General features: G+C 44.8%; 1 protein-coding gene and 1 long non-coding RNA gene across 9 annotated transcripts in view; one reads left to right on the forward strand and one right to left on the reverse strand.

The window, feature by feature from the left end:
• Positions 1-5791: 5791 nt before the first annotated feature.
• LOC136319124 (uncharacterized) lies at positions 5792-9379 on the reverse strand. The gene is made up of 3 exons (XR_010728188.1): positions 8939-9379; positions 8741-8844; positions 5792-7278 (listed from the first exon to the last, which is right to left on the reverse strand). It is a non-coding gene; the product is annotated as an uncharacterized lncRNA (long non-coding RNA).
• TFAP2B (transcription factor AP-2 beta) overlaps positions 8037-24495 on the forward strand; it is a 29473-nt gene continuing 13014 nt past the window's right edge. For 3 of the 8 annotated variants that reach the window (XM_066252433.1, XM_066252468.1, XM_066252449.1), the window contains exons 1-5: positions 8037-8093; positions 8675-8811; positions 11805-11831; positions 13090-13548; positions 18238-18298. In XM_066252433.1, coding sequence (XP_066108530.1) covers positions 8731-8811; positions 11805-11831; positions 13090-13548; positions 18238-18298 — 628 coding nt within the window. In that variant the 5' untranslated portion in view covers positions 8037-8093; positions 8675-8730. Of the gene's footprint in view, positions 8094-8674; positions 8812-9641; positions 9695-9719; positions 10487-11804; positions 11832-13089; positions 13549-18237; positions 18299-24495 lie in introns of those variants that run through there. The other 5 variants (XM_066252458.1, XM_066252488.1, XM_066252478.1 and 2 more) reach the window with 3 other exon arrangements.

The following is a 24495-nucleotide window of genomic DNA, read 5'->3' on the forward strand; positions in this document are numbered from 1 at the left end:
TCGGGCTCAAGCCAGCAACCATGGGGTCATGTCTGTGATCCTGTGCTCAAACCAGCTGAACCCGTGCTGAAGCTGGTGACTTTGGGGTTTCCAACCTGGACCCTGCACCACTGCCTGGTCAGGCTGAAATTATTTATTAAATATACCTTTTGTCAGTTAGAGTGACACTGTATTACTGTAGTATAAAGAGCAAAAAGAGTCGTTTATACAAAAGAACCCAGAAACAAAAGTTACTGTTCATTGCCTAGAGTGACAGAGCTCTAACAGCTTAAAGGCTTTTGAAATTTGCTCAGAGGGAGTCTGGCCTGGAGTGTGATCACTGGATAAATCTTCTGCAAAAGATTTATCTCTTTTAGGAATCAAACAAATGTCCCTCGAAAAATGACTGCAAATAAAAGCCTACCCGGTCCTTCATTCATACCCTAAATAGACAAATGTCTGTTTCCTTATTTGATACAGCCACCCACAGAAATCCTATTAAATATGGGGAAAAGTGGTAATAACAGAAGTAAAACAATCAGAAACTGACAGCCCAATAAGGCTACTGAGTGTAATTACTGTGTTGCTATTTCTACTAATAGAAATCAAACAGCATGTGCAGCGCATGCAGACACGGGCTCTGAAAATGATCAATTCCCCAGTCAGAGAATCCTTACGCAGATGCAGACATAACGCGCTCTTCCACATTCACATCCCAACGCCAGCCCCTCACAGGTATTAATCTGCTGAACTCACGATGCCGAGCCTGGGTAGCGGCCTCACGATATTTCGCCGTTGTAAAGGGCCTCCTGCCCAGCACCCCCCCCCCCCCGACACAGGTCATCTTGGCTCTACTAGGTGTCCCCTGCAGGGACTGGCAGTTCACCGCAGTCAAAGCTGCCCTGTCCAGTCCTTCACATTTTTAGAAAAGCTTTTTCTCACACCGAGTTAAATCTGCCCCCTAGTAACATCTGTCTCGTGATCTTTATCCTGTATCTTTAAAGGGAGAGAATTTTTTTCTCCGAAAATGCTTTGAGGAGATTTGAGCCAGCACTTTGCTCTGTGCTGTCAATATAGCCGTGAACAAGATCAATGACATTTTTTTCTCTTCTACGTCTTCCCCAAGATCGACGCCAAATATTAGAAGACAGAGTTCGCATCCCCAAGTTTTCTCTGTTCTGTGATGACTATTCCATAGTTTTCTCAGCCCTTTCTCCCTTGACATGGCTTCTAGGACTTTTTTTTTTTCATCCCATCACTTTCTTTTAGAGACTTTTCGGTTTATCAGGAACAGTCTTAATTAAAGCAGACCATCCCAACTGAACACAATGCCAGAAATCCAGTTGGGCCAGTTTAGAGGTCTGTGGGATTGCAACTTCTCTAGGCCTGAACATATAATCCTTACTCATGCGACCTGGGATTGCGCTCACGGTCTGTGTGTATCAGCCTCAACAAGTTGTTGAGTGTGATGGTAATGTGACAATTGTGTTCCAGAAACAACAAGAACCTCGAGCAGTGGAAAAGTGTAGGTATTTCATGTCTTTCTCTGTCGGTCTCTGATCCTCCCTTTTACACTTCATGTTTGTGTTGCTTTTATCTTTGCTAGATTGTAGCTTTTGGGATTTGTTCCAAAGTATTAGCCTGTCAAAATATTTTTGAATCCTCTTTCTGTAGTTCAGTGTACTTACAATTCCCCCCAATGTTTAGCATCTGAAAAATAACGAATGTGTCTTCTAATCCTTCTTCCAAATCACCATTAAAAGAATATATAGATATATATTAGAAAGAATAAGACCAAGAATAAAGTTTCATGGTAAACTATTAAAGCAATTGCTTCGATTTTTTAAAATTAATCAACTTCTTTGGGAGAGAATTATTCAAACAGCTGCAAATCTGTGATGGTCAGAGTGGATTCCATATACTGGGTGGCTTCCTTATGCTAGAGACAATGATAAGCGTTTTCTATGTATCATCTCTTCATCATGACCACCCTTGTGCAATGGTTATTGCTATCCACATGTTTTAAATAATGAGTATGTCACCTATATGGGAAAATGTATCAAAAACTTCATATAAGGAAACTGAGGCTCAGGGAGGTTCAGTAATTTCCCAAAGAGCCAGGCGAGAAAGCGGCAGGTCTGGAATTCACACACACACATCTGCCTCACTCCAAAGTGCATGTCCTTATTCAAATGGCAGATTGTCACCAAATACCATCACCGACCTCAGATAGGGGAGCCGGTGAGACATTTTTGTAATGTCTCCATGATCTGCTGGGACATGACATCTCCCCTCTAATAGATTGATAACGAAAAGACAGGAGAACACAGAATGACTCATTCTTCCTCAATCCATGCTGGTTCCTAGGGGTCCCCTCCCTCCCTTCTGGAGCGTAGGACTAGCCACTTTGACAACCTGCACTATCAGTTTCCAGGGAAAACAATCACATGCCTCCTCACCTGTTGCTTCTAGTACCCATGTTTTCCCCTCTTTCTGAAAATGAAGTGTTTTCCAGCCTCTGCTAGTAGACGTTGCTTCCCTTCTACATACTTTATCAAAGGTGACTGACCATAATTTCAAAACTTTTCCTACATCATGCCATCACTTTTCTAGACTCAGATGTTTGACCTCTTTCAAAGTGCCCAGTAGGTATAAACAATTAAAATAATATCCTCTTTCCCTCGAGTTTCATTCTTATCTTTGTTTGCTTTCTTCTAAGATGATATTCCTAAAAACTTTTTCTGTGTGTGCATGTGTTAATAGCATTATCAAAAGATCAGAATCAATTTTCTTAAAATGTCCCCCACAGGGTCCCAGAAAGCTGAGATTTGGTGACAACACATGTAGAAAGAAATACTTCCGTTTTAAATTTTCCATTAATTTCTATGTGATGCTTTCATAAATCTCATAAAGTCCATTCCTAACAAAAAAACTTGGATATTACTCAGTAAATTCATATCTTTTATAGATGAAAATAGGTGAGGCTTAGAAAGGCCAAAGGACTTGCCCACGATAATAGCTGGTAACTGAAAGACTCGTTTTATGTTAAAGAAATAAAAAAGATCATAATGATTATAACATGAATATCATTCTATTTTTTATCAAAAGTAGTCAACGTGAGTTTTAGAAAGTAGTTTCAATATCATGTTAATTTCTCTTAAATCTCCCCTGTGCTTAAGAGATACTTCAGCTCTGAAGTTGTACGTTGTTTTTATTCATGCTTTAAAGGTTATATTTCTGCTCTACATTTTTCCACCTGTTTATTTGCAAATTTTCCCTCACTGTTATGTATTGGTCTATTGGCTGCACTTTGAAACTACATTGTTTAGTGTTCTCACCCTTTGAGATTGCTCCTTCTTAAAGCAATAACATGGAAAATGTCCACAGTGGTGCAACACCTGTCCTCCTGCATTAGTCATGCCGGGAAAAAGCGCACCTCTCCTGTGTTGCATGGCAAATAGCAACTGGCGTGGGAAATTACTGTTCTAAGGGGGTTGCATCATTTACTCCAACCCCCCAATCTTCCATTCCTTAACCTCTTTATCTCCAGGAGACAGGAATTTTAAAACTGTCCGCTTGGCAACCTTGTACCTTACGATGAAGCAAAAAAGCCTAAGGACTTACTTCAGAACATTTAAAATGTGTAATAAAATTACTCCTGCTCCTCAAAAGTCCAAGATAAAGTCGGAGTTTCTCACAGTCACAACAGTTTTCACCTTCACAAGTGATTTCAGCTTTACGAATTCATTGATTGAATACTATGGTTAAAGTAAGAAATGCTATTCCCTTTGTAATGTTTGCCTCAAACTGTATAATCATGAAGAGTCAATCTAGACATAATTCCCCCATTGTTTAATTTCTTTAAACACTGTTAATGCAAACATCAGTCCCTCCTATTTCTTTTCTTCAAACCCAGATCACTGAAACCTCTGTGGTAGAAAAACCCTATAAATTCAAGTGCAGGTGACCTGATCTGTGGTGGCACCATGGAGAAAGGGCCCACCTGGGCCAGTTCGAAACCCCGGGCTCACCCAGTCAAGGCACATATGGGAGTTGATGCTTCCAGCTCCTCCCCCCTTCTCTCTCTCTCTGTCTCTCCCCCCCCCTCTCTCTCCCTCTCCCTCTCTTCTCTAAAATGAATAAATAAAAAAAATTTTAAAAAAATCTTGAGGGGAAAAAACATCCAAGCATGGGTGATTGAATTGTAGTTTCACACATTCAACAATAATTTTTTTCCAAATTGAGGATAAAAATACATAATCAAAATTCTCCAAAAGTATGATCACGAGAAACCCTGAAGCTAGAAACATGGGAGAAAAGTGGAGTTGGGTTGTCACAATAAAAAGTAGTTGTCAAGTCTTATTAATCAACTCAACTTGCAATAATGCTTCTGATGGGTACGAACTGGGGATAGTATCTGGGTTTGTCACAGTAAGTCAGTGCTCCCTTTGTCTCTTCTTGTGTATAAATCTAGAACAAAAATAACTCTGAAAATTTTTTCTAGTCCCCAAATATTGTCTTTTTATTTATTTTGGAGGTGACAGGAGGAAAGATAGTGAGGCAGACTCCCACATGCCCTCCCACCAGGATCCAGCCCAGTTCCGGATGCTCAGTACCGAGCTATTTTTATTGCCAGAGGCTGATGAACTCCAATCAAGGCCACGCTGGAACCAATCGATGGTCCCTTCTGTGTGCCTTGACCAGGAATCAAACCAGGGATGTACATACCCCTGGCCAACGTTCTACCCACTGAGCCACAGCCAGGGCCCCCAAATACTGTCTGAACGAAGGAAGGAAGACGGCATCATGGTGCTGTGGGGAAGTGCTGAGTAGTGAGAGGACCTTAATTGGAATTCCCACCTCCGCTTTCCAACCAGGAGCTTAGCAAGCCCCTGGCTGACAGAAGTCTTCACTTTGTTGTTTCCAGTGTCTTGAGTTGATGTTGAGATATTAAATTGTTGTACAAAGTGACAATTTGTGAAGTCTCGAATATTCCTTCATCAGTGTTTTAATGAATTCTCACAATCATTCCTATTTCATTGCTCAGTACACTGAAGTTCATGCTAATAAGTAGCTTGTCCCATCCCTGAGAATGAAGAGGCTCAGGGCCCTGACTTAACACAATAATCCTAATTCTAAATCTTGTCTTCTGTGATTCTATTATTTTTGTATTTAGGGGAAGATAGAAAAGGAAAACCCTGGTGAACTGTGTAATATGATTTAAAAAAAAAAAAAAAAAAAAAGACAGTTCATAGCCTTAAATCATAGGTGCCAAGGTTAGAAATAGGAGAAAGAAGTCTGATAAATTTAAATAATTTAAATGATATTTTTAGAACAAAGAAGAAATAAGACATGACAATGCTAAGAGTTGACCTTGTTTGAATGTAAAGCTATTTTTCAGTAACTTTTTTAGGTTATAAGCCTACTCCAAAAACCGCCAGCAGAGGGCTCCATGCTAGGTGCATTCGCTTTCCATCAGCGGCTCCCACATTTATCGTAAAATTTTCTCTCTGAGGCTAAGAAAAGGAGGGTGTTATTAACTCTCTCATCTGCTTTTATAAACCAATATAAATATAAGTGAAAGAGGAAAACACAAATATAATTATCTAGGATGTCTCCAGCAAGCCTCGACCTATGGCGAGCGCGTGCGCGTCCTTGAAAAGAAAACACGGGCACTTGGCAAGACGACAGGGAAAAAAAGAAATAATGATAAAAACACATATTTTAGTCGTTTAAGTTCCCTTCGAACCCAGAGTTTGTTTCTCCCATGCATTTGCATTTATCGAGTCCTTGTGGAATCTTTTCTTACATTACGTGGTTGGAGGTTAAAGCGAAATGCAACAGAAAGTTAAGGGCTAGAAAGCCGGCTCAAGTTAGAAAAATTTTCTCAGTGGAGCTTGAACTTTTATTTGTACACTTTTTTGAGGCGTTTGAACTTTTTTCATATACTGAAACAATCGTTTCTAAAAATAGTAGTTATAATAAGAATTCTCTTAGCAATAACAGGTTTTCAAGAACCAAAAGAAATTGCTGAAAAAGATATTGAGCGAACGTGCAGGATTTGCATATACAAAATGCCGACAGAGGGCGCTGTTGCCCGTCCAATGACTTAGAGAAGGCGCCTAGAAAAAATTTCCCTTGCAATTTCTACGAATTTTTTGAATAATACCCACGTTGAAAAATCGACTGGGGTTTTAATTATCGCTATGTATGTCTTTGGCTGTCTCTTTATATGTGTGTATACATTTTAAATTTGTGCTTTATTCTTAATAAAACAAGATTGGTTATTTTCAGTTTTCCTAAAATATTTATATACATTTTAACCAAATATTGTAAGACATTTCTAATTCTAAAAAATACCCACTATTAGCATAGAATAAAATTCGTATGCAAAATTTGAAATTATACATATATAAGGCTATAAAGTACTTATACCAATATATTTTTAAATCGTTTTGTTTATAAATTATCTCTCTGAGGGTTTTTTGGTTTATGCTTTAGAGTTTTTTTGTGTGTGTTTTTTTTAATCAATGAGATACCAAAAATCTGTTTAAAATCTGTCAAAATTGTTTGAAAAAAATAATTTTTTTCAAATGCTTTTCATTTTAGGTAGAAATAATCTTTAGATTTAAGAGAGAGAGAGAGGAGATATTGATTTGAAAGGCAGAAGACAATTATTCCCATTAATAAAATCGCATCTAGAGAATCTGAATTTCCTAGTCTGTAATCTGTATCTTGCAAAATATTGATCTGGCACTGAATTTAGGTCCAGAAAAAGTGGAAGGGGAGAGTAAAACTCGTTTCAAGTACCACTACGACACAATAAAATTAGAAAGAATGCCTTCCATGTCCAAAACAGCTCTGGGGGCAAAGGAAAAATATCTTTGCTCATGCTTCTCGCGGAAAATCTATATAGATTTTGTATAATTTAAGATATCAATATTTGAAGTAGAGAAAAGAAGGAAGGAAGGAAGGAAGGAAGGAAGGAAGGAAGGAAGGAAGGAAGGAAGGAAAGAGGAGGGAAGGAGGGGAAGGAGGGAGGGAGGACGGGAAAGGCAACGCATAAAAATTAAAACTGGAAATGGAAATGAACATAAGATTCATTTCCAGAGTTCCTTTTGAAGAGCCTTCTTTGTATGCCTTTCATTTAAGAAAATAAATTCAAAGTCTGCCGAATTGTCCATTCTGCACTGTATGAAGCGTCCGTTGGCTTCAGTCGGTCGATGTCCACCGCGGCTGTCCGGAGCCCTCTCCTGGAATCGTGCCGTCCCCGTCCGCTCAGCACAGCGCTCAGCGGTCCTGAGATTTACGGACAATTACTCTTTGCAGATCCACTCTTATCAGGTTTAATAACTTCCACCCCAAATTGCCCTGGTCCCTCCTCATTCCCTCCTGTCATTTCTTTTCTGCCCCAGGGGCAGAGATATTCCCCTGGACTTCCCTTCTGGCTGTGGGGACCCTTCTGCACCCTGAAAGGGAGTCGAGGAGGTGGGGAAAGGGGCAGGAGGTGAATAGTCACTTCGTGAGGAAAGTCAGAAACCCTGTGCCTTAGAGGGGGCCCATTTTCTAGGTTGGGTTAACTTTGTTCTCATTGTTTACGTTGTCCTTTAGAAAGAAAAGCTATGCCAGTTACCTTACTACGAAAAAACACACTCAATATAAACAAACAAAACCCCACAAATCCCCAAATATTTTTCACTACTGTCTTTAAAGAACATTCTGCTCAAAACTTCCAAAGGTTGAGGTGATCATGTCCTGATTTCCCATGATTAAAACCACTTAAAAGTTAGTTATAGACAACAGATAGAAATATAAAATGTGCTATGTTTCTGCACAGAAGGCTCGCAGTCCCTCACTGTGTAGACGTGTGCATGTGCCTACGTCGCTCCCAACATCTGAGGGGGGGGGGGCTTCATAAAATGGAGACTCCAGCCAAGAAAAGAAAAGCACATGGAATCTGTTGAAAATCCGTAAAAACAAGCCCTAAAACGACAACCGGTGCAGAATGAGGTGTAGGTATAGGAGTTAAGTTACCACTGTGTTGGGCAAAATGACCAGAAAATATTACAAATGGTCACCGTGGTGAGCTGGCTTTTTGTTCTGCAGTGACAGAGGTACAGTTTAGGGGGGGGGGAGTTGTGCAGCCATCAACACAGAGATCACCCTTAAAAATCCCCAAATCCACCTTTCAAAATACTCTCCTGCTGAACACACATGAACAGGAGCTTTTGTGTTTAAAAATCTCAGGAACGGTCTCCCTTCTAAAAATCTAGATAGAAAATGGGGGGCTCTTGGCCCCATGGTTTCTCGTTATGAATTTTAAAGACTTTTAGTTCGTGGTTACAATGATTCATCATTTTCAATATAGAGGTTTTTAAATGTGTATATTTCTATGAATCAGACGGGAACAACCATCTCTCCTTTAAATGCATGTTTAGAGTCTGTGGACTGTGCGTGACCTAGGGGTGCTTATATAACTAAATGTGGGTATCTGGGTGGAAATACGTGTTTATGATTTTTATAATATATATATATATATGTCTGTGGCTTGCATCTAACTCCTGTGTGTGCAATAATGTGTTTTTTCTCTCTGCTGAGGCTTTACTTCTCCAGCCTATTGTTTGAGACAACAGATATAAGTTGCGCTGGGAGAGGAGCGTCGGATTTGGTGTGTATCCCCCATTTCCAATTATAGATGGATCATTACAGACAGCGGAGTCCTGAGAAGCCAGACAGCTGCTCCTCACATGAATGCACTCACCTCCTAGAGACCAGGCTGCCATCATGCTTTGGAAGCTGGTGGAGAACGTCAAGTACGAAGATATCTACGAGGTGAGCCCGCACCCCAGGTGCATCTTCAGAGTTCTGCAGATAGAGAATTTGAGCTTCCTGACACCCCAACTCATATATATATATATTTTTAAAAAAAAAAAAAAAAAAAAAAAGCTTATTTACTCACAGATTTCCGGGCGGTTTTCTCAGCTTTCTCTTAACTTTTAGAAAACCTGGCTCGGGGAGACTTCGCTGTTCTGGGAAAAGGACTCGAAGGTTGAAATCTTACTACTTTAGCTTAGAAGATTTTTCTTTTTTCTCTCTGTCTTTTATTTTTCTTTCTGTCTTCCTCGCCCTCCCCCCACCCTGGGACTGCGTCGGGGACGGTGGGCAGAGGAAACCGAGCCTGCTGAATCCTCTCCTCGTTGGGAGTGCGGGAGAGAATCCGGTTTTCAAGCCTCATTGGTGACAGACTCGGGCTTTTACTTTTTATTTTCAATAAAATTTCTGAGATCGATAACGAATGGATCCCAGCCGAGGACGGACTATGAGAAGGAGGGAGGTAGACAGTTGGGAGCCGAGAGAGCACAGACCCAGGAGCGGGCACAGTTTCCCCCTCTTTTCTCGGGTTTTGCTTCTCTGAGGGTCAGAGTGTCCAAACAGCCCCACGTTTGGCCATTTTTAGCGAAATGTGCTGTTTGAGCGCGCACGGTTTTCCAGCGCGGCTCTCCCTCCGGCTGGAGAAGTTGTCCGCCAGCCCAGGCGCCCGCCGCTGGCGGGGTCGGATGGCGCCCGCAATGCCCTCTCGGTCCCCGGCGCGGGCGACGCGGTGGCGGGGCGGCCACGCGGGGCGCAGCGCGCGCGGCGGGACGGGGCGGAACGGCCGGGGGCGGCCCGCGGAGCCTCGCTCCGGACGGGGATGGCCTCGGGGACCCCGAGTTAGGTGCGAGGGGAAGCGGGGGAGCGAAGACGCCGAGGAGGCATCGAGGGAGGGAAGAAGGAGAAGCCCCCGAGGAGAGGCGAAGGGCGCGGAGGAGTGAGGGGCCGGGCGGGTCGGGGCTGGAGGCCGAGCGGCGAGTCTGCCCCGAGCGAGCGGCGGAGAGAGGCGGGACGCGGGGGGCGCAGAGCCCCGGCGGCGAGCGCCGGCCGCGCGCGGAGGGACGGAGCTGGCGCAGCGGGACGCGCAGGGGCTCCGCTCGGAGCCGCCCTGCGGACCCCGGGAAGGGGCGCGCTCGGAGCGCCCGCGAGCGCCGGCCACGCCGCCGGCCCAGCCCCGCGGGACAGACGGGCTCGCCCGCTGCGCCCAGGCTCCCCCGGCTCTGCCCGGCCCTGAATCTGAGTTTTGGGCCGTGTGTGTGTGTGTGTGTGTGTGTGTGTGTGTGTGTGTGTGTGTGTGAGAGAGAGAGAGAGAGAGAGAGAGAGAGAGAGAGAGAGAGAGGTCCGTCTTTCTGCAGATGAAGCTCGGGGTCCCTTTCCCTCTGTGGTTCTGTATTAACTGGAAGAAAGCCGTGCCTCCGCCTTGCGGTGTTTGTTTCAGTTCGGCCTCCTCCTTTTCATTCTTTAACAAACGGGAGGAAGACGAAGTCGAAGAGGCTACAAAATAGAGTAAAAAGATTAAAGAAAAAGAAAAAAAGAAAGAAAGTGAGCGGCCGAAGTGGGCATGACACCGGCGGGCGTGGGGCCACGCTGTAAACAGCTCGGAGGAGACGCAGAGGGGTGTCAGTGGGTTCTAAACGTAAGCACTTAGAACTGGCTCTTTGATTAGGAAAAGTAAACTGGCTAAATGAGAAAGGAGGGAGGGCGAGAGATCGGGGAAGGGGTGGAGTGGAAGAGTAGAGAATAAAGAGGGAGGGAGACAGGGGAGAGGCAGAGAAAGAGACGGAATAATGTAGGCATTCCCAGCTGCCTAAATTTTCGGCTCGGAAACATAGGAGAACCCGCAGCCTGGTTGAAGGAGCCTATTTAAGTCGGGAGGAAGGTTGAACTTTAACAGAAATGGCAGTCAAGCCAGTTGAACGGGTTCCTGAAATATCCGAAAAGGTTTTCTGTTGCCCCTGGCTTTGCCTGGAAATGATAAGTTTAGTGTACCTGAAGATTGATTGCACATATTTTAAATTGGGGTAAAAATCACAGACTGTGGGAGCATTCAAGAGGGAGAGACTACCTAAGGGAGGAAAAGCACCCCATCTCGCCTCGCTCCTTTCATAAATAAGCAGAACCCCCCATATTCAGTGAAGGTCTGCCAACGTCACTGTAAACAACGGGGCCCACCGGTTTCTTCTTCTCCTCTAGATGAGGAGGCAACGCCTTTCTATTTTGTTTTCTAAGCTGCAGACAGGGCTCCCAGGGCGATCAGTTCTCCCCAGTAGGAAAGCCCCTCTCCAGGAACAAGGACACCCACGTTCTTCACGAGCCCCCCGCGAGGCTCTCGCTCGCTGCCCTGTCCGCGGAAGCAGAGGCTGCTTTTACGCGCGTCCCCAGCTCAGTGAATCGAAGTTCTGCCTCTTTCCTGCTAAACTTTTTCCCCAGTCTGCCTTTGCCAGCCCCCTCGTCTGATTACATCTAGTAATTCTCCACTGAATGAACGTCATTTACAATAGTAGGGGAGCTCTGGGCTCGCTGCTGCTTCACGCTCCATTTGTCCTCCATTCTCCCTTTAAAGTACTCGTGTAATATTAATAGTCATGAATATCAATTATTATGAGGCGGTGTAGGCAAGCGGAGGGAGGAAGGGGCGCCGGAGCAGTCTGAGCCCAGCTCCGGGTGGAAGAGGACTGCTTCTGGAGCCCCGAAGAACCGGCGGAAGAAAAAAAATAAAAGGCCAAAAAGACAGCGAGACGGAGGAACAGCTCTGTCTGTGTGACAGGCAGCGCCAATCTTGTGGGGGGGGGGGGGGGCTTTTTTTTTTTTTTTTTTTTTTTTTTTTTTTGATGGCTTCTCCTGGAAACACCTCAAGCTCGGCTACTGTGTCCAGCTCGTTTCTCCGCGGACTCCTTGATTTTTTTTTTTAATCATTGTTTGATTTTGAGCAGTAACCAGGCTTTTTTTTCCAGATGTTAGTCCACACCTATTCATCCATGGTGAGTTCGGATTCACGTTGTGCCGGAATTGCATGCTCCCTCCTCTCCCTGTCTCCTTCCATTCTCCGTCTCCGTGTGCGTGTCCGCGTCTCGCTCTCTCTGTCTCCGTCTCCCTTCGAGCGCCTTCGGCTTGGTCATTTAGCACCGTAATTGGACGAGGCTGCAGCTGCTTCTCTCTGCATTGTGTGCGCTCCCTCCGAGCTCCCTCAGTCAGCCGGGGAGGGGGAGGCCAGGCAGAAAACTTTTCATTTGCCACTGCAGTTTGGAAATTTAGGTAATAACTATTTCTCCAAAAAAAGAACCATGGGGACTTGACCGTGGCATTTCCACCGAGGAGAGGAAAACGCTTAAACACCCCCCCACACACACACACACACACACCTCCTCTCTTCACTTAGTTTACCCCTCCAGACAGGACCCACAGTAACTTGTCAGGGCTTTTTCCTCACCCCCTTCCGACCTCAGGGCCTTCGCATTCACGCCCTGGAGGGGAACAGCGTTAGATACAGAAAAGCGACCTCAGACACAGCTCCTTCCATCCACAACTCAATGGAACATGGGCTTAGACTAGGATTTTGAATGAGATCTATTCCAGTCAAACTCTACCTAAATGAAGTTCTCTCGGGGAGGGAGGGGGGCCGGAAACTGCGTCCAGGCCGGTTCTCGGAGCTCCTGGAATGGCCAGGCTGGGTGGGAGCCCCCCGACAGGACAGCCCAGTGGGTTGCCCGTGCGGGCAGAAGCTGGTTTTGAGCTGGAGGAGCAGCACAGAAAACAGTGTGAAGTTTTACTTATCATGCTTTGGAACTCTGGCAGAGTTAGAAAAAATTGCTTAAAACACCCAGAAGAGCCAATCCCACGCGCAAGCCTGCTGTATTCCTAATTAAGGAGTTCAGACTCGCCTTCCACACGCGGGTGTCCCCCACGCCGTCTGCGCTGGCTTTGCACCCCAGCTGAAGGCTCGTGTCAGTTACGTGGGGGACTCTTTCCGTTTCCCCCCAAAGCCTTGCCTTGGGGGTTGCTGGAAATCATTCGCCCTGTAAGTCAACCTGGCAGTGTGAGTTGCAGGCTCCTGGCTTCCCCCGTCCCGGGAAGAACGTACTGAAGCCAGGCTGCTCCATTTGTCCTTGTAATTTTTTTTCTTCTCTCTCTCTCTCCCTCTCCCTCTCCCTCTCTCTCTCTCCCTCTCTCCCTCTCTCTCTCTCTCCCTCCCTCCCTCTCCCTCTCTCCCTCTCTCTCCCGCCCTGTCTCTGCTCCCAGGACCGGCACGATGGCGTCCCGAGCCACAGCTCCAGGCTCTCCCAGCTGGGCTCGGTGTCCCAGGGCCCGTACTCGAGCGCCCCGCCGCTGTCCCACACGCCGTCGTCGGACTTCCAGCCGCCCTACTTCCCGCCCCCGTACCAGCCGCTCCCCTACCACCAGAGCCAGGACCCCTACTCCCACGTCAACGACCCCTACTCCCTGAACCCCCTGCACCAGCCCCAGCAGCACCCCTGGGGCCAACGGCAGCGGCAAGAAGTGGGCTCCGAAGCCGGCTCCCTCCTGCCCCAGCCTCGGGCGGCCCTGCCCCAGCTCTCGGGCCTCGACCCCCGAAGGGACTACCACTCGGTCCGCAGGCCGGACGTGCTGCTGCACTCGGCGCACCACGGCCTGGACGCCGGCATGGGCGACAGCCTCTCGCTGCACGGCCTCGGCCACCCCGGAATGGAAGACGTCCAGGTAACCACAAACACACGAACGCAAAAATAAAACCAATAAATAAATAGCTAGTGCTCCGAGCAGGGGGAGCAGCGGTGGTGGGCCAGCTCTGTCTTCTGTCTGGGAGGCAGTTTCCGTCTTTAAAGAATAGGACCTGGTGCTGTTCACGACATATAGAACCATTTATGTGTGTAGGTACGTGTATGGCCCTATAGTGACTGTTTCTGGAGGTCCAATCATGAAAGGTAGAACCACTAGAAGTGAAATCATGAAGGAGAAAAATATATGTGTGGATTTGATCAATTAGGGTCCTCAGAATTAAGGCTAGATGTTGGTCTCGCCTTGGCTGCCGGCTCCTTCCTATTCTCTTGCGCTTTGGGTGAGCAAGCTGGGTCCCCTCTTCAGTGCACTGCCCCCCCCCAGTACCTCCCATAACAGGCCTGACCTCGGGCCTTGGCAGGGGAGGCCCGGGTCGCCTCAGGGTCGGGGCTGCTGCGTGGAGGCGCAGGGCCCTCTGTAGGCCTCAGAGGTTCCTGCTGGATTCGCAAAGACTTGGTTAAGCATCACAGTTCACAATGGCTAGGGGGGAAATGTGCTATATTTGTCCAAGCCAGGTATTACTTTGAATGTCCTATAAGCTGCAGAGCCCTTTTCCAAAATACTTGAGCTCTAGAGTCATCACCCAAGAAATGAAATATTTGTGGGAAGAGACACAGAAAGCCACATGCTGTTTGGGAGCCCATGAGGACAACTACCATTGTAGAGATTCTTTCCACAGTTTGGTCCATTAAAGGGCTGTGGAGTAATATTCTCCACCTCCCTCTCCCGGCCTCCCCCACCCCCCTATTAATGCTCACCACTCCTCAAAGCCATCATCCCAATTGAAAGGCGTCACGTGCTTATTTCTTAAAACAAAAGGCTCCAAACACTCCCCCTACCCCTGCACTATCCCATCTGCTACCTGCACAATGGAGCCTGGTTTGGTTGAGAATACTTGACTAAACTAAACAAAGACACATCAGAGATGATTTCTCAGACCTGTCTGGGTGATTCTGAGCGGGGCTCCTTTTGCTCCTTAGTTTAAATAGTCTTCAGAAAAGATAAATGTGGTTGAAAGGTATTTAATTGACACTTTGGTCTCATTGGCATAGTTGTATACATTATGCATCATTTTAGACATACCTCTGAAGCAAAGGAAAACACAATGGGAAAGGGAAAGAAGTGTGCAAGTCCTTCTTCTCTACTTTTATTTTTTAAAAATATATTTTGAACAGTTAAAATATGGTGGCAGCATCGAATGCTGTCTTGCATAGGCTGTGATGGTTTATTGTTTGGAAGGAAATTCAGTTATTTATTATTTACAAAAATGATGGTATCACCTGATCCTTGGCTGAATTTATCCAGAGTAATAGGAATGGCAGTTCTGTTGATTTAACCAAGCCTGACTGTCCCCGTCTAGAGAAAATCTTCATTTCAGAATACCATAGGAGAAAGGAAATATTTAATAGATGTGGGTTGTTTTAATGCTTTGGGGTAATGTGTGTCTGGGGGGGAGAGTTTTTAAATTAACCTTTCTGAGTACGGTTCAAAGTGCTAGATAATGAAAGGGGATCAGCTCATCACCATTGCTGTTGGCAACGCTAACATTAGCTGTCACCCCCAGCCTGCTGGCGGAGTGGCTCAGGTGACAAACATAGGAATTCCCCCAAAAGAGGGAACGGATTTATTTGGTTTTCGATTTTAAATATATATATATATATATTTGTGTGTGTGTGTGTGTGTGTGTGTGTAATTGTGAGTTTTGAGTGTTTAGCCAAATAAAAAAGGGCGAGAAATAAAACAGGGTCAGGTCTGTGCCTTCGGGAGAACACCCCTGTCAAAGCGGCGCGGGCGAGAAACCCAAACGGAAGAGGTGGGGAGAAGGTGCAGGCCCGGCCTCGCCTGCTGCCCGGCTCACCCCCTCTCTGCCCCGTTCTTTCCCTAAAAGCGTCCGTGCAGGTGGACCGGCCAAGTGGGGAGGCCTGTGCATGAGCTCAGTGCAGAGGGACGCAGGGAAGGCACCCCCGCGTCTTTCCCAGACTGGATGATCTCGCCTAGGTGTGCTTGACTGACACAGGGCAGGTGACAAAGACAGGGGAGAGGAGATAGACCTAGGACCACGCTCCCGGTTCCAGAGGGTCCACTTCCGACTTCGGAACCTGGAGCTCAGGGGCTCAAGAACAGGACCCGTCTGGGTTTCAACTTCCCCTGCAGCTAAGGAATGGGTTGGCTGCCCCGGGTCTTTAAAGGGGACCAGAGAGTGCCTTGGCCTACCTTAGTCACGTGTTTGCTCTCAAGGGCCAGATGTGCGCTCTGGGTCCCCTGCACCCCCCCCCCCAGCCCGGACCAGACAGATCCCGAGGGTCTGCCCGGCGGGGGGCCTCACAAAGAGGGGTGCTCACTTGGCTGAGGGCTGAGGTGGGGGCTGCTGTGTCACACACACACACACACACACACACACACACACACACACACGGCCACCGCCCCAACCGTGAGAGAAAAGAAAGAGGAAAGCTAATTAACCAAATGCTTCTAATATTTTTTTAAATGAAACTATAAAACCCTGTCAATTTCTATTTCAATTTACTCACAGGGCCTATTAAAGTAGCAAATCGCTGTTTGGGCTCTGGGAATGCTACATTTCACCCATTGTGTGCGGTGGGGGCGCGGGGTAAGGGACGGTGTAACCATTCACAAAAACTGCATCAGAAAGAAAGAGGGACTGAGATGACACCGAGGTGGGAGTTTGTTTGGTTACCAGGAACACTTTTCTTCCAATCTTTGCTCTCTAATCTCTCAACACCTCTACCGCGCATGACTATAAATATATAAGGATGTTAAGGCAAACCTCCCAACACGCGCTTGCGCACGCACGCACACACATATACACACACACACACACACACATACACTCACTCAAACACACCCTAGTGTCTTAAAGCAACCTCTGGTATCACTTTTAACTAAAGAAGTCTAGTAATTACGAGTCTGAGTTGTTTTTCTGCGCTTCCGCATGCAGTCCTAATTAAATCTTTACGATCCTCCCTGTGACGATTAAGCTCCAGCATGCTGCGTGAATATCCTGTACAAAAACCCAGCAGGCGGCCGTAATTAGATAGAAAATCAGACAAGAGCCTTCTCATTAACTACCACAACTACCCCACGTCGCTGATGAGGCGTATATCCATATTTACGTACCGACGTGGGGACGAGGTGTGGGGCGCACTGGTCCAGGCCGGTGAGATCGGGGTCTGCCCGCCCCCAGACTCAGGCCAATGTTTCTGTCCCGTGTGGACGCGGCGCCACTAGAGACACGTGAGCATAGATAGCCGTGAATCCTGTGTTCGCGCGCGTGTGCGTGGTGGGATCTCCTGAGGAGTTTCGAAGAAGTTACATGAATACAGTTCTTAAAAAGGCTTTTTTTCTATTTCTTAAGATGTACAAGGAGCATGTTGCAACATGGAGAATGGTTCTTACTGAGAATAACAATTTTCTTCACCTTTCTGAGGACAGAAGAGTAACTATTAAAAACCAACAGAAACAAATTAACCTGCCCCCTCCATGATTAGATCATCTCGTTCCTACCAGGCCGCTTGTTTGGGGTAGACGGGTCGTCTCTCGTGATGAACACACATCTTGTCTGGGACGCAGCCTGAGTGGGAGGGGCGCGCTGTGCAAACACCAGCTTCCCTCACGAACCCTTGGCGATGTACTTGTCTGTAGAGTGTGTGACCAACTTAGGTTTCTGTGGACTGAGGGAAGCAGCTGTGCATTTCAGAGAGACCTATCATTTATTTTCATTGCGGGGGTTAGGGAAGGGAATCCACTGCTCTGGGAGGCCGTAGGATGTACAGCCAGACAGTAAGAAACTCTTTCCAACGGCTGTTTCCCTTCAGAAGTGCTGCCAACACCCAGGGTGGAAACTCGCCTTCTGAGAGATAAAACTGTGGCACGGAAGATGAATGCTCTCTGCCGTTCCCTAGGTGCTGACGGGAAGCATCCGGGCCTTCGTGTGTGTCTGTGTGTCTGTAGTCACTGTCTTCCTAACAGGTGTGCTTCGTGCTGGGAAGCCGCCAAGCAGGTTGGGAGGGGGAGCAACTTGTGCAGGTTTCTCTGAGGGCCTCTGCATGGACTGCAGTCGCTGTGCGGTCCTGGTGGCTTGCAGACGTGTTCCTATGTGTTGTTGTTTGCATTCCATTACCAACTGCTCACACTTTAATTAAAATCCCATAATGTAAACTCTTATGTATTTGTAAAAGGACTCTGGAGTTAACATCAACTGGGATAGATTAGAAAAACTGAAACTGCTCTTACTAATATTGGTGAAAATCTTTCCACTGTTACCAAGTTTTCACAATTCGTGAGAGCAAATAATATCAAAGTTTATATGTCTATGTAATATCTGTGTTTAATATAATAACTAAAACAATATTGCATCCCAGATGTCTCTCACAGTTTCCTTTCTCCTCTTCTTCCATTGGAAGAATGTATATAATTTGGATGAATTTCATCTCTATGTTGATTTGGAGATAATAATGATAATAATAAAACCTCCCTTTGCGAATTAATATAAATGGAAATAACAGAAACTCCAGTTTGGAATGACATGATTTATGTGTGCGATTCTTTAATATCCAGTCAATTTGAATAGTGATGTTTTTATATTCACAGTCAGTTGAAGATGCCAATAACAGCGGCATGAATCTGTTGGACCAGTCTGTCATTAAAAAAGGTATGGATTATTCCCCCCTCAAAGTAAACAAAGTTTTCCTGTGCATTCATGTCTTTATTATGAGTTTTCACTTTGGGGGGATTCATTATTTTATTAGACACAAATGTTTGTTCACAATTATGGAAGAGCGGCTGTCTGGGTGAAAGGGCATGTCGGGAAGAAGGAAACAGGAAGGGAGGAGGGAAATCCCGGGCAGAAACCCGGATGAGAGAGACAGAGGGACAGGGAAGATTGCTGTCTTCCTTATGGTTCATTTGCTAGCAATTCTAGATACTATCTTAAATAATTGCACTACCGTCCTGTGTAGAACTAGCTGGGAGACACAGCTCTCAGAATGTGCCATAATTACTTCATTGATAACTGGAGTTTGCCGAACTAAGTCCTATGTCACTGAGACTTCCTCCTCTCCTTGTTTTTTGTATTTTATTTTTCAGTGGTAATTTTGTTCCCAGTACTCTGTGTTTTATGAATTGCTTCTTATTTTTTTTAATTGTGCCAAATGTGTTGCTAAATATGCACATCGTGAGAAACCGAGACAGTCTATGCACATTTCTAAATCTTCCTACATATGCGTTCGTTCATGATTTAGTGCGGCTGTGGAATCACCCCATACTGTTAAAGGGCATGTGATATTAGCAAATGTTTGCAGTCTCTTGTACAGCTGTAAGCAAAATAATTAACTAATTAAACTAATTAAATGTAATTACAATAACTCATTTCGGGCATATTGCAGCTGCTTAATTCCTCCCCCCTTCTCTGACAGTCACTGAAATAATGCCTGGCGATTAGTGTGGCTGTCAAAAGGCCCAAATGTCACTCACATGCCACAAATTTAGGAGCCTGAATGTGTAAACAGAACAATCTTTAATTATCGCAAGAACTGGTGTTTGGAGATCCAAATTTTAACTACCGTAACCCCTTTCTTATCTATGCTGGAAAAGGCTTGTCCTTATGTTTGGTGCCAACAATCCCTAGCTTCAATCATTTATGACCCATTGAAGGGTACTTGACTTTCACAAAAATAATCAAAAGATGTTTTGGAAAATAATCCAGAGTCTAGATGATGTAGTAGGAGAGTTGTGAAGTAAGGATTCCAAAAATTGTGAGGTCTTCTAAAGTCTTAATTTACAGAGGCAGAGAAAGTAGCTCTGCCAGGTGGGAGGTGGGAGCTGTATTTAAAATGATGCCATTGGCTTTGGAATGTAATATTTGAGGAACAGTAAGGTTTGGGGCAAAACTATGTTGTGTTGCTTCCAACATCTCTCCTTCTCTTCTTGAGACGATATCATTTCTTCGGTTTTTAATGCCAGGTTTTGGGTTTGCCCAGGTGTCTGGGTGCTCGGATTTGCAACTGTGCAGACAGCTCACTTTCGCTATTTCCTCTGGAGCCTTCTCTTTTGGTTAATTGCTGGTTGATGGGGAAAGGGGCGGGGGATGGCGGGAGGCAATTCCTCATTGGCTGTTTTTGTTTCTTTTCTGTTTTAGTTCCCCCTACGTTTTCATGGACACCTAGAACTTCTTAACTCAGGGTTCTATATCCTAGAAACAGCATTTGGGCTGGCAGTGGGGCATGCCCAACTGATTAACAATCAAAAGTGTTATAAATAGCCAGGTCAATAAAAATATTTGCAATTGAGCTTGTTTAACCAAATGGAACTGAGAATATCCTTAGATGCGAGATGCTTCCCTTTCAGGGCTTGTGTATGTTTGTCAGCAGAATGTGAATATTTATGGAGATAAGGGTATCTTCAGCAATAAGAAAAAGAGGATATTGACTAAAGTTACTGGTTTTGTTTTGGAAACATGCAGTACTTTTTATGGCCCCAAAAAGCTGTTTTTAAATGCACAACTTAAAACCTCTGAGTGGCATCCTTGTCATTTTATTGATTTAGGGGGTGTGGTATGAATATGAAATGTTTTGTCAACTCTACAATTTAACATTTTTATTTATTTTATTACATGAAGAAAATACCCTAATATACTGTTTCTCTTTAGAGGGACATGGGCAAAATAGCGATGTGATGGATTTGTTTTTCTAAATCACTGTGAACCACTTCAAATATGGTTATGGGTTCCTTAGCTTCTCTGTTTTCTGGTCTCCCATCTTTGCCCCTCCCCCCCCCACTTATGAGCAATGTCTCAAAAAGATTAATTTCATCAAAAGTGAGAAAGTTTTCTGAACAAAATACTTAAAATTTCAACACCTGAAAAAAATTTTTCTGCAACCGTCAGGGGACTTCGTTGCTTAATTTATTTTTCTAATGGGCTTTTAAAGAGATTTTTAAATTTTTACCTTGTCAATAAAAAAAAAAGTGCCCTAACTGGCCCAGGTTAGGGTATCTCTGCCTGTGTTTATGAAGCCAGAAAATTTAGGCATAAAGGATCTTTCTCCCTCTTTCTCTCTCTCCTTGTTGAAGAACCCCCCCCTTTCTAAAATTTAACCAGTTCGATTTTTTTTGCCCGTGTTGCTATCACCCCAAAGATTACAGACTAGCTCTCTTGTTATGTTTGCTCTCTGGGCTTAGCTGACATTTCTGCAGTAATTTAGTTAAGAGGAAATGAGTTGTTCCCAGTAGAGAGCAAACGAGTGGAGTGAAGGTAGCCAGCGTGATAAATGGCTCTTTCATTTGAGGATCTCCAGAGCTCGTTTACAGCTAATTTTCTGTATTGGCCCCCTTTGAGCTATTAATGCAATCGGCAGGGACCGTGGCCCCTCTCCTCTTAGCTGCCCCATTAGAGCTCCCATTAAGCTGCCAAGTCTCAGAGTCTCAACTCCGTGGCAGGAGTGGGGGGAATAATGAAAGGTGCTTTTTAAACTCTCCTAATCTAAACCGGCAGAGGGTGGTTAATACGATTTGAAGGGGGCTGGTCAATGAGCAATCAATAAAGTAATAATGAGAAGGATTCGGTACATTAACAGTCTAAAAATCCAACGAGACATTAAAAAATCATTCTTAACTCTCAGTTCCATTAAGATTGGGAGTCTGGGCTGGAGTGGGGGGCGGGATGGTGCCCAGCTAATATCGTGATCACTGCCAACATCCTACAGCTTAACTTTAAAAAAATTAAAATAACAAAAGGCTCACCTAGGCATTGAGAAAAAGTTTTTGGTGAAACCAGGCCAATATGCAATTGGTTTGACACCTTAGGCAGCAGGGGAAAATGCTGGGATTTCTTGGAAAGGCTAGGGTGGCTGGAGTCCAAGGTTCAAATGTTGTGGCTGTGGGGCATTTTCGTTGGTCTTAGGGATATCCTGTTTGGTTAGTTTCGGTTCCATCTCCGTTCTCTCCCACTCCCCGCACCCGCAGCCCCGTTATTTCTGGCCCCTTCCCCACATAAACACTTTGATTGCTGTGGACTTTCTTTTGGGTGGGGGAGAGGAAAGAATGTGCCAGTTTCAGTCACAGTGGGTTCTGCTGGGATTCTTCCTTCTGACTTAAAAGGTAAAAAGCCCTGAGAGTGTCAGGGCCTCTGAAAGGGGGTGAGCTTCCTCTCCGAAGAAGAGGTTCCCCTTTCCAGTGCTGACGTGGATCTTAGGATTTATTCAAGTAGGAACCCTGAGATATATTCCAATCGCCCAGGGGGTAGTCAGAGTTCATAGAATGTCAAAGCTGGAAAGCTTAGAAACTCTTCAACACTTCAACACCCACCCACCCCCACTCCCAGTGAGGAAACTCAGCGTCAACGATTTTCTCAGGTCCCACATGTCAAGTAAGTGATGGAACCCAACTCAGTTCCCAACCTCCTAGACTTTGCCCCTAGAGGAGGCCATCACTGGAGTTTGTAGTTTTTCTTTCTTCTTCTTTTTTTTTATGTAATGTTCCAGCTTCCTTTGTGGGAATCCTTTTAATTTTCAAGATTTCAGTGCTCACATGTATACACTTGTTATCTATACAGGTGGAATAAAATTGAGCCCTCAGGTAGCTGAGAAACAATGCGAGTGTAAGGGGAAAAGGGTGTTCTGCTGGTGAGAAGTGGGCATTTCAAGCAATGCTCCGCCTCTTGGAGGCTTCCTGGTATAGTTTGCATATTTGCGTCCCTACGCCTTTCAGAAGGACTTAACTCTTGATTTGATGTCTCCCCTTCTCCTCCACCAGCAGATCAGAGTCTTTTCTGGTCAAATACAAAGATCTCAAAGCTACAATTTCATAACAAAGTTTAAAGAATATAAATTAAAAGCTAGCCTATTAGCACTTTGGCTCTATGTAGTCCACTAGTAAATAATATTTTCCCTAATCAGTTTTTCTTCCTTTTTCTTAAATAGAACTCCAGTCACTGTAAATGAAACATTGATCAGTTTATAAATCTTTTTCTTCTCCCCAAAGTAATGCAAGGGAAAAGGAAGGCGGGGAGCAAGTTTTGAGGATGTTACATCCAGAACTTGGTCATGTGACTCAGTGGAGAACTGAAAGGGAAAAAAACACACCCCCAAAACAGGGTTAATGTATGCACAGAAAATTGTAAACATAGAAAGAATGGAAAGCTTCACGCTGAGTTTCGCTCTGCTCCATTTCCTTACCATTTCCTGCTGTCGCTTTCAACCTATCTCAGTCATCTCTGGGTTCCGTGAGCAGGAACAGCATGCTCGTAATTACTAACAAATCAACCGGGTCCTGTTGCTCTCTGGGTTTATTGATAAGCTGGGGGAAAGTAGAAGGGGAAAACAACAAGAATAAAATAGAGGGTTAATCAGCAGAGCTAAGCAGGTGGGAAGGTGGAGGGCGAGGTAAATGGTAACAGTGCTATGGACTTCAAGTTGGGATAAAAAGCATTTAGGCTCTAGTCTAGGGGATCCATGCTAAGGTCAGGGTGGAAAAGAGGTTTGTAACCTGAGGCTGAGAAAAGAGAGGTTAGAGATCTGGTTACTACTTACATTTAAAAAATGAAAATATCTGAAGCATGTCTGTTCAAGTAGTCATCTATGGATGAAAAAGAAAAAACCAAAAACCTCTTCTCCCCCTGTCCAGATGGGTGATACGTAGAGAATAATGTATATGCGGAAAGGAAAGTATAGCCCGTGGGAAGGAGCGATATATAAATACATTCCCCAAAGGAAGTAGCTCTTGTCAGGTAAATCAGGCAATTAACAATAGTGAAATTAGAGGGCAGGTTATAAAGCGTCTCTAAAGGCTTTTTAAGAGATTTGGCATCGGGAACTGTGAGAAGCAGGTAAAATTCCCATCCTCAGGAGATATTCAGTTATCTGGGAACTGGGAACTGGACTTACTATGTTTAGCTCAGTGGGTATTTTTTTTGTGTTAAAATAGTCTAAGTACTATTTAAATATAAAAATGTTGCTGAATATCAAGTATGACATTCTTATACAACTTATTTCTGTAGTTCAAACCTTGTTAAAAACTCAAAGAGCCATCTATATTTGGGGGGAAAGTTTTCCAGGGTTATCTGACATCAGTTCCCATGAGCATAAATTATTTGTTTATAGAGCTTGAATATCAATCTGAAATATGGAAATCAGACCACTGTGAGGAATAAAATAGATGAAAACAGTTGTGGATGCTGTAGAAGAGAATTAAATGATAGGTGTTCCCACCCCAATCACTGTCTATTAAATGCCTTTAACTCCATAACTGACACAAATTTAATTAATACTCACACTTCAGCTTTTCATTGGTTCACTCTCAAATGGGAAGCAGCGTCACTGATGAGACCATGAGGAAGGGAATGAGAAAGAAGCAAGCCCCTCTGTAAGTTCCCACCATCACCACGTCAGTGCACAAGATCCCGTTACCTAAAATCATTCATTTGCCCAGGGTAAGGTATTGGACTCTGTGGAAAGAGCCAGAAATCAGAAAATCTCTGCTAAGAAGTAGCAAAAGGGAATGCTTCAGTCCCCACACCTACTCCCCTAAGAAAGCCCTTTTCCACAAGGTCTTTGTAAAGGGCTGAATACAATTCAGAGAAAATAAAGGATTAGGGATCTAACTGGCTTATAGGAGTCTCTAAACAATTGTGGGGGTCTGAATGCTGGAATCTGTGGTAAAGAGAATGAGCTGTTGCAAAGGTATTGTTAGTCCATTCTACACAAGGGAAATGATACACTTGTTTGACATATAGGGTAGTAGGCTTCAGGTGGCAGGATGAGCCTCGCTTTCCACTACCAGAATTATAGGGTGACACGGAGTCTTTATTAAAGAGGGGAATGGAAGCCTCTTTTTCCATGCCCAATGCATGTCAAT

The sequence above is a fragment of the Saccopteryx bilineata genome, chromosome 1, assembly GCF_036850765.1.
Source record: "Saccopteryx bilineata isolate mSacBil1 chromosome 1, mSacBil1_pri_phased_curated, whole genome shotgun sequence".
Taxonomy (NCBI): Eukaryota; Metazoa; Chordata; class Mammalia; order Chiroptera; family Emballonuridae; genus Saccopteryx; species Saccopteryx bilineata.